Source organism: Saccoglossus kowalevskii, chromosome 5 (genome assembly GCF_978046115.1).
Source record: "Saccoglossus kowalevskii chromosome 5, keSacKowa6.1, whole genome shotgun sequence".
Taxonomy (NCBI): domain Eukaryota; kingdom Metazoa; phylum Hemichordata; class Enteropneusta; family Harrimaniidae; genus Saccoglossus; species Saccoglossus kowalevskii.
This window is the reverse complement of record NC_140645.1, coordinates 30,987,977-31,002,284: the sequence shown is the minus strand read 5'-3', so window position 1 is coordinate 31,002,284 and position 14,308 is coordinate 30,987,977. Positions and strand designations below refer to the sequence as shown.

General features: G+C 32.8%; 1 protein-coding gene and 1 long non-coding RNA gene across 2 annotated transcripts; both read right to left on the bottom strand.

The window, feature by feature from the left end:
* Positions 1-2,953: 2,953 nt before the first annotated feature.
* LOC146746041 (uncharacterized) lies at positions 2,954-5,336 on the bottom strand. The gene is made up of 3 exons (XR_014929439.1): positions 5,285-5,336; positions 5,071-5,169; positions 2,954-3,431 (listed from the first exon to the last, which is right to left on the bottom strand). It is a non-coding gene; the product is annotated as an uncharacterized LOC146746041 (long non-coding RNA).
* A 935-nt stretch (positions 5,337-6,271) lies between these two features.
* LOC102807459 (protein turtle homolog B-like) lies at positions 6,272-13,461 on the bottom strand. The gene is made up of 9 exons (XM_085498913.1): positions 13,392-13,461; positions 12,881-13,225; positions 11,953-12,228; positions 9,637-9,915; positions 8,594-8,875; positions 7,730-7,996; positions 7,231-7,527; positions 6,699-6,956; positions 6,272-6,423 (listed from the first exon to the last, which is right to left on the bottom strand). Exons 1-9 carry the CDS (start codon positions 13,444-13,446, stop codon positions 6,272-6,274), a joined length of 2,211 nt encoding a protein of 736 aa, XP_085355039.1. The 5' UTR covers positions 13,447-13,461.
* Positions 13,462-14,308: the final 847 nt, after the last annotated feature.

Below are 14,308 nucleotides of genomic sequence, written 5' to 3'. Positions count from 1 at the left end.
TGCTTTTTTACCTCAATGCATGGCAACCTTCTTAATCTGATGGTATTTATGGTTGTTTTAAATTCCTGGCTTGTTGTTTTTTCACGACCGTACCACTAAACGTCTATAAATCTAACATGCCGGCATTTCACGTTTAACTTGCGTACATAATTATGCATAGGTTTCACTACTGTTTTAATTAAACCATGAAGTTTGATGAATATTAAAACCAGAAAATATGACATACACCACTGATTTGACCAGGTGCTTTGTCCAACTTATTAAACGCTTATTTGTTGATTATCATTTCTGTCATCAACCGATGATTAATAGAATATTTGTTTGGAAAATAGAAAGATATACCATGTCTCATAGCTTTCTCGCATATTCCAAAAAAATCAAACCGTCCATCAGCATCCATAGCATTACTAAAAAAAACAGTGATTAAATTAGATTTATGTAAATGTAATCCGAGTCATGATAATCTGGAATAAAATAAATAAACGTATTGTAACACAAACACAGGAATATGAACACTGTGTCGCAAATATACGAAGATTAAGAAAGTGAATCTGGTCAGCTGATCTTTTGAGTGTACGTTTCTCATGACATAAATATGTATAATCTATATAAGTGAACTTGAAGCTCATTAAGATATTTTTGTCGGCAAACATTGTGACATACAAATAAGATATTAATTCATATATCAGGGGCTACTTGTTTATTCAATCGTTGCTGTTCAATGCTTGAAATAAATAATTGTAAATCTAAATTAATTTGTTGGTAATTACCGATATTTCACTTAGTTATGATTCGTTTGAATCTTCAAAAGTATATCGTATATCATCAAAAAATGCCCTTCTATTTGAGATCATCTCAATATTTGATGCGAATACGATAGACGGAAATGAATGGATGACCGAAACGCGATAACTTCACAATGTGAAAGCAATAAATGTTTGTGACAGATTGGACGAAAGTTATATTGTATCAGAAGTTATTAGTCCCTGGGTAATTTAACCAATATATTATTGGCTTGTTTTGTTTCGGATTGCCATACCAACATTGAGTATTTTTCACGTCAACCACATGCCCGTATGTATAATGTAAAGCAACAAATAAACTTGCATCTCAATAATGGCTTTTTTCATTCATTCATTGAAATATGTATGCAGCTTTTGTTAAACCTTTGTATAGCGGTAAATTAGTAACGTCACATGCATGAAGTTATCAAGCGGTAATTTAAAATCCATACGAATAACAAAATAATCTTCTTGTTTCGAAAACAAATTATTATTATACATCTGTGAACGCCATAACGCCAATCTGTTCTAAACGTTTTGGGTTTCGTCATTCTCATGATGTATCCTTGGAAGGAAAATATGTATAATAATATGGCTTTTACGGAGATACCTCAAAGTATCAGATAGAGTGTACTCAGACAGTACTGCGGCTGTTTGTACATACTTTTAGGTATCCTCGTAATAATCTCATATTCATACCGGAATATTACTACGCAGTATGATTCGTGCATAACTCTAGAATTAGATGGCAATTTTCACTAAATGAGATCAATTCCAACAGATTACCCATAACTTACCATTCTCATCCAAAATGACATCCTCGCGGTTAGATATGTTGGTAGCCTTATGTTATCAAGTGACCAAGAAATAGAATATGTTATTAATAATATTGTACTGATATTATTCCTCAAGTCAATTCAATAATAAAAAGAGTGTCACGTGACCTCACCTCACCTTGAATTGTTATGTGTAGAAGATATCGCCATGAGTGATGTTCAACATCACAGTTATTTTTAACTTTTCCAGTAATTACCAAATGTTTTTTCTATTTCTTGGCATACAACATCATCAGAAATGTGTAATCCATGCGAGCTGCGTCCTTCAAAATCGCGTGTTATCGCCATTGCATCTCCGAGCATAAGTAAAACTAAATACAAAAACAAAAAACGATCTATTGATGTAACAGCAGACGTGTACACACATATTACAAGTTTTCCGTGAATCTATAGAATGTGACATACGTCATGTGCCGGTCTACGACTTGACGTAACTGTCACTGCATAATTGTACTCACATGTAAAAAATGCAGTACTGTGATATGCAGTCCTTTTTGTAGTGAAACAAGAGAAATGTTACAGTATGGTACCTTATTGTACTGCTTCATTGTGTAAAGTAATTCCATGGTGAATGCATAAATTATTGACCAAAACCGATGTCATGCATGTTTGGATGATAAAAAAGATGACAAAATTAAAATTGGAAAAATATTTGTTATCAGCTGTTGTCAGATCCAGTATCGCAATTGTTACACATTTTTTATAGTCTTTGTCGGAGGAGAAATGCAAAAATGTGAATCTTTAGACATTAGTTCTGTATATGTTATTTCTCCACAAATGTCATTATTTAATACTATCGTGATCGTCTATATCAGCCCAGGAAATAGTGGTATCCTGAAGTTGCTTTTTCACACTGCATACTATTTATAACACTTAGTATTGTAGTTATTACCATGGAATTTTTTAAATCATTATTTTGACCATAAATCTTGAAATAGTTCAACACTAGAGCTGGCCGGAATCAAAGGTCGTGGATTCTAATTCCCAAAAAATGACTCAAACAGCCCATCGTCTTTGCATTTCAAGTGGGTAATCAATCACTTAGTCCACGGTTAAGTTCTGAACCGACTGGGAATTAGCAAACTATATAAACCTATGGTAAACAGTAAGCCAGCTATTGTGTTTGCGGTATACATGTAAGGTGCATATGGGCGTTTTTAAGTTCTCATGCCACTAATTAGCCTAGGTCATTTATTCATGAAAATTTGCAACGAGGATTTATATCTATAATATATTTGATATATAAATTGAATTCCACAACGCGTGCTCTAGGTGGCCAAAGTGTAATTATTGTAAGGTGTCACTCCAGTTTAGTGATAGAAAAGTCAATACTCGTCTTGTGATTAAGGTTTAATTTAAATTCAACCCTTTTACATTTGGTATTCACAGCTGTTATAGGTTTCTAAATGATTCTCTTTCACTAATATACAAAATAATATAACTCATTACATTGTACGTTGTACGTGATTCAATTATACAATATGCGCAAGATGTGTATGTACATAATTATAATAAAAACACAGATAGAAGATAATAATTCAACGTGCAGTTAGAACATTGATATACATGGTGCACTATTAGTCAAGATGAAACTACTGTACAATGTAAAAAAAACACTGTCTTTTTTATAGGCATTTTAATTGCCATGACATGCATAATATAACTTAATATTATTGTCCCGCCATTTATCGGTTGCTTTCTCGTAGTGATGTTAAGAAATGTAATCCTCTGTGCAATATTCTAGTAATTTTATTATAACCTTTCCATTCTGGAAACATCAAGTTCTTTGTTAATGTTGCTAGTTGTGAATATTCTGCGAGAAAACAGATTGTAATTAAATAATATAAATATATAACACTTTTTAAAAAAGACAACAGACTTGTTATAAAAAATTACAGACCAGTCAGTATTTTGCCATTTATATCTAAGGTCATGGAAAATATTATTCACAAAGAGATGTCAGTTTTCCTGGATCATGTATGGGATTCTAAAATTGCAGCCTATAGAAAGGGATATAGCTGTCAACATGTCCTTTTACGACTTGTGGAGAACTGGAGGCTTGCTTTGAAAACAAGCAACAAGTAGGGGGCATTCTAATGGACCTAAGTAAAGCATTTGACTGTCTCCCCCATCAGCTGATAATTGCCTAGCTGAGAGCCTATGGCATTTCAGTGAGTCAAACTATCTGGGCATGTTAGTGACTGGCTCAGTTTATGTAAGGGTGCCACAGGGGTCTGTTTTAGGGCAAGTACTTTTTAATACTTTTGTAAATGACCTTTTTGCAACATCTACAAATATGTCACTTTATAATTTTGCTGATGACAATACTATATCAGCTACTGGTGTAAAAAGAAATAGCAGATAAACAAGTTAACTCAAAAGTCAGAAATGGCTGTCAAATGGTTCAAAGATAACATGATGGAAGCTAATATAAATAAATTTCAAGCAATTATATTAAATGACAAATCTGACAATACCACTTTTAGTATTGTGGGTGTTGCTATTGAAACTGAAACCAGTGTTAAACTGCTCGGGATTAATATTAATCAGAATTTAAATATTCATCATCGTGTCAGATTATTTAGATCAAGCCTCAAGACTATGTATGTTTAGATGTTTTATTTTATCATATTTTACTTATTGTTCTTTAGTTTGGAATTTTTGTGGTAAAGCAAACATTGCTAAGATGGAGCGTATTCAATACAGAGCTCTGAAATTTGTGTACAACGATTTTCAGTCCAGCTATCAAACTTTAGTGGAACGTGCTGGACTACAAACACTAGAGATGTCCAGGAATTTTGACATACTTGTTGAAGTTTATAAAAGTGTGAACAAATTCTCCCCATCTTTTATGTGGGATTTATACAAGGAGAAAAATGTGATGTACAATTTAAAAAAATTCTCATCAATTACAGTTAAAACGACCAAGGACTAAACGATATGGACTGGAGTCATTGTCTTATTATGGTGCTAAAATGTGGAACTAGCTTCCTAATCGAATGAAGGAGTGCAAATGGTGTCATTGTGGTCACCATCATTTTAAGATATTTAATTGATTATTTGTGAAATCTTACTGTTGTTTTTCTCTGTGTTTGATGTGTGTAATTTTTGCTTTTGTTTGATGTAATTTTTAGTAATCAGTGATATTAGACTTTGGCTAGGTATTTCAAACTGACTTTAAACAAATAAATTGAATTGAATTGAAGACTGATTATGTCGAATATAGACAAAGATAAAAAATAAAAAAAATAAAAACATTTTATAAGGAAGTGTGCGGAATTCAAATATACTATTATGTAAAATAATTCTTATTATTTTGCGATCAACAATATATGTTTAAACTCAATAATATGAATAAAACAAACTTGTTATTAATCTTCATATAAAAGTCTTCTCATATATTGATATAATACAATTTCACTTCCGGAATGTATATTAGTTTCAAAACATACCGTATTTACACCCTTCAGACTTGGTAACTCATACTCTGAAGCAGGTTCCATTGTCTCTGGTGAAAGTGTCGTATACGTATGGTCAACTTCAACACTTGGCTGTGTGATTCAAATATAAATATATATATATATATAATGAAATACATTGTATATGTCTTTATTGATAACTATTAGATTGAAATTTACCACATGAACTAATATATAACGTTAGTACCTTAGATGCCACTGACATCGGTATCTCATATGTATGTCCAGCTCTATCTTCATTTAGGGTCTGATAAGAAAAATAAGAATAGGATAACAGGTATCATATACATATATATATATCATATCTACATATATATATATATATATATATATATATATATATATATATATATATATATATATATATATCAGTTCTTTTTATTTAGATAGTGGCAATTTTTTGGTCAGAGCGCCCTCTAGTATTTGTGGAGAATCATGTTCATTTGGAATGCTCTGATTGGATGGAAGTTCAAGCCTAGCAAGGTGGGTACCATTTAATTTCACTACTCTGGCTACGTGTTAAAATGGGTCTGAATTCACTTTGGATAAGTACGTACATAACCGACCAATCTTGGACTTTGTTTCAATATGTTGGTCAGGGTTATGACCCTGTGTATTTTTCGGTGGGTACCATTTAATTTCACTACCCTGGCTACGTGTTAAAATGAGTCTGAATTCACTTTGGATAAGTACGTACATAACCGACCAATCTTGGACTTTCATTTTGCATGCAGGTAAGGTACACCTACAGACATAACTGTGGACATTCAGTTCTTTTTATTTAGATAGTGGCAATTTTTTGGTCAGAGCGCCCTCTAGTATTTGTGGAGAATCATGTTCATTTGGAATGCTCTGATTGGATGGAAGTTCAAGCCTAGCAAGGTGTGATATAATTGGCCTGTTATGTTCAGATTCAAATAACCATGAACCACTAATTTGACAGGGAAGTGATACTTATAATGCAGCAAGCTGTTCTAATTGCTGTTGTGGTAGAGTTTTTCTATTTTCCTGTCAAATGCATTTATTGGTCCACTGAAAAATAAAAATAATGTTCCCTGTAGGGTGTCACAGGTGTCACTATTACTAAGAAAAATGTACTTATATATAGTATATATATATATAAAGAGTAATACATATGTTATACAGGGTGCAGGAATGTCGATACATAGTATTGTTAATAATTTACTTGCTTTACCTGTTTTGCGTTTTTCGTTATGACTCGCTTAATCAGAATAAAGCCAATTAAAAAACCAATTACGCAACCACCGAGTAGTGATACCAATACACCAATAACAATAGCAACAGTGTTACAACTTTCAACACGATCTACAATACATATTATATATTGATTGATAATTAAAACATGGGCCACACATAATCAAGGTATGACTGTTTAGGACACCCGTACGAAATTAAGAACATATACCGATGTCATTGAAAGAGGTTATTTAACAACAATGAGCTAATTCTGGATCAAATTCTTGATTTTCAAACTATTACACATATTCAGCGTGACGAGTAAAATAAAATCTTAATATAAGATTAAATCAAAATACTATTGTATAAAACTAGTCTGCGAAGTTGAATTATTATTCTCGTACCTGCATAATCAGTGCCTTTAGTTGCTTTAAAATTGTGTCCCTCGCATGTATTATCACGTGTACAATACGTCACTCTATATTCCGCTTTGTTGTCTTTCACTGTATACTCCACCACATCTCTGTCCAAACAATTCTCTTCTATAATCCAATTGTCATTTCTTTCCAGTTTTTCTATTTTCACACATTGATATTTCATATCTTCGTGACGTGTCCATTTTATGATACTAGTCTGGTCATTTAAATTAACTAATGGTTCACCTATTTCAGTTTGTAAATGAAACGAAGTAGTGAGGATGATCAAATATAATAATATTGTTCAGCTTTCACTATATCAATGGACGCATTAGTGATGGGAATTTTGCACTACTTACATATGCGATTCAAGTAACTACAAACAGCAGGCATTAATAATATTGTAAAGAATAGTCCCATTCAACACATTATATGTATTTGGTATTCTCAAAATATGGATGCTTTTATCTTATTTGAAGTACACATGCTATGAATGTATTCGTTGGAAAATTATACTTACGATAAGTAATAAACACATATGTAGCAGAAAACTGCCCAATTCCATATAAGTTGCCTGTCTTTGCTTTTATTTCATACGCAGTGGACGGCTTTAACTGCATAATCCATATAGTGGTATTTCTTGTTCCCATTCCGTCAGATGGCCAAGATTGGAATGACGCCTGTGAAGTCGAACGATATTCCAGGTATTGTGCTGTATTTCCACTATATCCTCCATCATACCCGGGTGACAGTAATATAGATAAACTATCATAAGAACGATCAATTATCTCCAAAGATGCAGGTGCTTCGGGCACGCCTGTTAGCAAATAAAATGTAGCTGCTCCAGTACAGTTTGTCTCGCACGATCAAAACAAATCTATGATCATTATAAGTTCAGCTTAAAGTTTACCATCATTAAATAAGTTTATCTTGTTAAACAATTTCTGTCATGAGAATGCTAGATATATTTAATTGTGTCATAATAGAAAATCAAATACATTTCCTAGTACTGCCCTTACCTGCATGATGTAAATTGACCTGGAGTACAACACTTCCAATGTCATTATGTGCAGTGATATTATATACGCCGAAATGGAGTTCCGTGACTTCGTTGATGAATACAGTACTCGTAGAGAATGTATCTACTTTGTCCGTTAAAACAAAGTCATAATTTATCCAATCACCAAACGTCACATGTAATGGGTTGGCATCGACAGATACGCTCATGGATATCGAATCACCAATTCCACTATAATAGTCTGTAATGCCATTTGTCACAGGTACATCTATATAATAAGTTAGAAAAAGCGCCAACCCAATAAAGAACAATAGTATTGAAGACGTCTTTGCAACAAAATATCTTAACATTACATTCATGTATATATACCATCATCTCCTCTTACAATATTACTAACACTAAATAACTTTCAATACACTACACATACAACAGTACTTACAATATACAGTAACTGTAGCTGATGTACTATCTGGTTGTCCTATAACATTACTAGCATGACATGTATATATACCATCATCGTCTTTTACAATATTACTAACACTGAATAACTCTCAATACAGTACACATACATCAGTACTTGCAATATACAGTAACTATAGCTGACACACTATCTGGTTGTCCTATACCATTACTAGCATAGCATGTATGTATACCATCATCTTCTCTTACAATATTACTAACACTAAATTACTCTCAATACACTACACATACAACAGTACTTACAATATACAGTAACTGTAGCTGATGCACTATCTGGTTGTCCTATACCATTACTAGCATAACATGTATATATACCATCATCTTCTCTTACAATATTACTAACACTAAATTACTCTCAATACACTACACATACAACAGTACTTACAATATACAGTAACTGTAGCTGATGCACTATCTGGTTGTCCTATACCATTACTAGCATAACATGTATATATACCATCATCTTCTCTTACAATATTACTGATAGTCAATGATCCGCCATTGAGACTGTATCTACCACGTGTGCTGATATCACCATCGTCTTTCCTCCATGTATATGTAATGAGTGTAGCTGGTTTACCATCAGTGGCTGTACATTGTAATGTCAATGAGATGCTGCCTTCAGTCACTGTCTCATCTGATGGAAAAGTGGTGATTGTTGGTGGATCTGTAATAAAGTAAAAACTATGTGTGTTTATTTTATTTACATGTCTTGTTATGAACGTTCTCGTGGATTAGGTTAATGTAGGCTGTAATGATATTTGTCTGATTTATTGTAATCGTGCATGAAAAAAAAATCATCAGAAAATGAAAAAAATAGTAAGACACAAGTCTGAAAACTTAAAATCATATTATTTCTCAATTTATTATACGAATTTATTTAGACAATATTATAGGAATGATTGTACTGTGTCCTCACACCGTACAGCCAGCGACTTAAGTAGTCAAATGCCAGATTACTACACATCGACATATACATTATTGCGTGTCATGAATATCTTTATTAAATGAAAAGATTCAAAGAGGCATTGAAGAGTTATATAAATATATTGATTTTCTTTAATAGTTATCCAACCCACACTTAATTACCCAGTTATGCTTAAATGAAGACAGAAAAGCTTGTATTTACTTATATGTAATCCACAGAATTCTGATGCGCGTTAGCATTAGCGTGGGTTGCTTGAACTTACAGTTCGAATAAACTACATTAACTTAGCACATTTTACTTTTACAATATTGCAGACTCTAAATAACTTTCAATACACTACACATACAACAGTACTTACAATATACAGTAACTGTAGCTGATGCACTATTTGGTTGTCCTACACCATTACTAGCATAACATGTACATATGCCATCATCGTCTCTTACAATATTACTAACATTAAGTAACTCTCAATACTCTACACATACAACAGTACTTACAATATACAGTAACTGTAGCTGATGCACTATCTGGTTGTCCTATACCATTACTAGCATAACATGTATATATACCGTCATCTTCTCTTACAATATTACTAATAATCAATGATCCACCATTTAGACTGTATCTACCACCTATATTGATATCATCACTGCCTCTCTTCCATGTATATGTAACAGCCGTGGCTGGTTTGCCTCTAGTAGCTTCACAGAGTAATGTCACTGAGTTTGTTTCTTGAACTGTCTGATCTGATGGTGAAGTGGTGATGGTTGGTGGATCTGTAGAAAATATAATATACATATGTTAGTGTGTCGGTAATAGTCAATATTACAAAGTTTTTCAGCATCGCTAATATAAAGTTTACGGTGTCTAGTCTTGGGGTTCTCTATTCTGGGATGGCAATTAGCTGTATTAATCAAACATAATAAAAATAACGAATATATATATTGAAACTGGGTAATCTCACTTGAATATTCTTTTTATTTATTTATTTATTTATTTAATTATTTATTTATTTATTTATTTATTTATTTATTTATTTATTTATTTATTTATTTATTTATTTATTTATTTATTTATTTATTTTAGATACAATACCATAACCTTTATAACATGTATGAGTATTAACGCAAAATTTAAATTTGTAGTTGTAGGTATAATTCATTAAAAACTCAATTGTAAAACATATTTTAAATACTGAATGAGAAAAAGTGGTCTAAATAGTTAGGTGATGCGATCAGTGGTTGTTATCAATAGAATGAGCATATTTGTTGTATGTAATGGATACACACATCGATTAGATGGAATCATTGTACTAGGTTTGATTCTAAAAACATTTACAGTCTACGATTTTAAACAAAATGACAAATAATTCGATAAATTTGATCGAATCATAAAATAACACAACCTACGGTTTTATGGATGAGTATAGTACTTGTATGCAAATTGTCAACTGAACCAGGTATTACACATGTATATTAGTAAGGAATCAGCATGGACATGAATAAATCAAGCAGTCGGCAATTTTGTTCAAATCACGGGGAAGAAATGACGTGCACCTGTAATCCAAGATACTAAACCGCATAACATGGGAATTAACTGAAATAGAAATCAAATTATCAGCAAAATTTAGCAAAACTATGAATGTTGAACCTGACTGAATGCAAAATGAATAAATAACACATATAAGTTAAATTTAGTCGGACTGTAAGTGATATATATGTTCTAATTTTTTCAGAACGAAATAAATATTAGACCTGTTCAAGCCAAAGTGATATGAAAGCTGAATTTTGTGTTTAGTGGAAACTCAAGCTTTCCAAAACTTGCTAGCTGGTCGGTAAAATCTGTCAGAGACGCCAATGTTGCGATGTCACAGATGAGGTGCATTACCCTGAAACCTTGAGGCAATCATAACCTACTTTCAATATGCTATAATGTGTTGCACGACAAATTCCCAAACATAACTGTACAATCCTTGTTTACACCAAGATTGTATACGTAAATTCAATTTGATACATGCATGAAAATGTGTCAGTTGGACCTCTGTTACTGTAACCGTGTGTGACACTGTACTGTGGTTTTACTTGTAGATGTCAAAAACAAGTCACAAAGTAAACTAATTGTTTATCAAAAACATTCATCAAAGTTATTGTTGCAAGGCTTTTATATATAAAATATTGATGCAATTGGGTCAAAGTCAAAAATATACATTTTTACCCAAAATTTTAAAATATTCTCTAAAATTAGAGAAATGAAGGTATCATCACAAAATGAAAAAAATATGAAAAATGTCCATACGAAATGTCTACATATAAAATAACAAGGTTAAAGGGCCAGCCATTTTAAAGAAGCAGTCGAAAATAGCGTCACGAAATGAACAAATTGTGATAAAAAACTGTAGGCCAAATTGCATCATAGTAGAGGTCATTTAAGCGGGTCTACTTTTTTATGAACAAATTTCCATCAACACTCATCAAGGCAGCTACACAACAAAAATCAAACGTCAAACGGTTCAGCGATTTTTGACAAGAAGTCATTTACAGCAATCCAGACTTGAAACGTCAAACACAGCTTCTTCGGTATAGCTCAGTTGACCTAATTGGGCTAAAACTGACTACATAAAAAAGTCACTAAAAATAGAGGAATAATGAAAAAATCTGATAAAGGTCCACCCAAGGTCTCTAAATTGTGTGTATCTAAACAATGGGTCTGTTAGTTTTCAAAAAGCAGTAGAATTTTTACCAAAATGGAGAATTATAATCTTTAATGCGGTCCAAACCCCCTTAAGTAATTAAATAATAAAAATGAATACTTACACTGTACAGTGACTGTAGCTGAATCACTTATAGCTTGTAGTCCGACACCATTACTAGCATAACATGTATATTCACCATCATCCCCTCTTACAATATTACTAATAGTCAATGATCCACTATTAAGACTGTATCTACCACCTATGGTGATGTCAGCACTGCTTTTCTTCCATGTATATGTAATAGTATTGGGTTTACCCGTAGCTGTACATTGTAATATTACTGTATCCCTTTCAGTTACTGTCTGATCTGACGGGAAGGTAGTGATTGATGCTGGAACTTGAAAGAAAGAAACAAACAGTGAATAAATTGCATTTAAGTTTTATTAAGTGCTATTGATTTTGTAATTGGTGTCATAATCTGCGTATCTTATCTTTATAATCGTCCAAAACAGTCGTAGCTTAATATTTTTATATTATTTTTAACATTTGAAATAAATATAGACATACAATTAGTAAACAGTATGCATTAGTAATTCACCATATGTATTTGTTACACTGTTATTTACGTCCAGTCGGTGATTTTAACCATGCAACAAAATAAATATCATCAGTAACTTTTCATAATTGATTTTAATGCAAAGTTTGAATAAAATCAGCCTAGGCATGCCTGTAAAACAGTTCATTATATGCTTAAAATTAATTGCTGAAGATTTTGGAAACAAAAATAGACCAGAACTAATTAACATTTTAACATGTTTCCTCAAGGAGTTAAATTTTAATCAGTATGATAAACATGTAGCCAATTCGGATTGCATTCATCATGGATTGTTATTTTTTATTTAATTAAATTCTCAACTGACATGGATATAATAGATAAGATATGTTTATTTTTTGAAAACGTTACATTTCAGGAAATACAATTTACATGTAGAACAGAAGTCAGGAATCCTAAATTAATTAAAATAATTAAAAGGTAAAGAAATACTTACTATTTACAATTAATTGCGTGGTTACTATATCGTCATCATCAGTCGTATAAATAAAGTCAACATCACATTGATATATCTTTTCATCGTCCACTGATAAATTATCAATTTGTAACGATGCGTCTGAACCAGATAATGATGTCCTTCCTGCATAGTCACCTTGTCCAACTCCTGGGTTATTGTCATACTTGGTGTATACAGCAGTTGTTCCACCGTTGGCTGTCCATTGTATATATGTATTTGACGGTGTCGCTGGGTCGTGATATGTACATTGTAATACAACAGATTCACCTATTATACCAGTATGTGTTGGATTCGTTACTAACTGGAACTCAGCAACACAAACACCTGAAAGAATATAATTGGTTGGTTGCTACTAGTATATGGGTAAGTAAGTGAGCAAGCCGTAAACAAACGGAGCTGCAGTCGTCTGTGCATTAATACTTCAAGGGGCGCCCAACGCACAAAGCCTCATTCAGCCTGCCAAATACTAAATTATGTATCATTTACTCACGATTAAGGTGAAGTAGAAGTACCACAAGTAAAAGAGACCAAGCGCAGTCTGACATGTTGTAGATAAATGTCGAGTTTCCGGGTTCATGAACTTTAGCCAGTATAGTCATGTGATTTTATTGTTGGACAATAGTATTTCCTCACTGTTTTTGTATATCGCATATCCCTTAATCCACACAAATTAATTACAAAGTGGCTTCTAAAACTATCATGAAATCCTAAAATTTTAATATCTGTGATTATTTATGGTGGTACAGATTTCACAACAGGCAGCCATCAATATTCACTGTCATTCTGCAGTAGCCCAGAAATCGGTGATTTTTGACGTTCTGGGCCACTAAAAATAAACGACACAAATGTAGTGAAATGTCAAATCGTTCTTTTATTAGTGGTTAGGAATTGTGTGTTATATATTGTTTAGTCCGTGTTCCGTTGGAGGTGGGTGGTTTTGATTACTCGGCCTCTGAAAGCGAATTTGGAAGTTTTTCACGTACATTATGTAGAAGGAATGCTAGCCGTTGTGTTGCGACTGCTAAACAGCATTATGGAATAACAAAGGGCAATATACAACTATACATTGTGGAGACGGGTGACGGATTGGCATTGTTTTCTGTGATATTAGTTGATTTAAGCTAAGCTCTTATATTTGCATATCGGATAGAACCAATTGCGTTTACACTTCGTTAGCCCGTGCTAAGAATCCATGCTACCGTGGTCTGCTGCATGAAAATCCGTCTGCTACTTTAAAATCCCTCGGCTACATGAAAATTGTTCAGTTACATGAAAATCGCTCGGCTACTTGAAAACAAATCGGTTCGCTACTTGAAAATCGCGCCGCTATAAGAAAATTGCTCCGCTATCTCGAAAATCGCGTTGTATGTTGTGAGGTAACGAAGTTGGGTAAACCACGTATTCTAA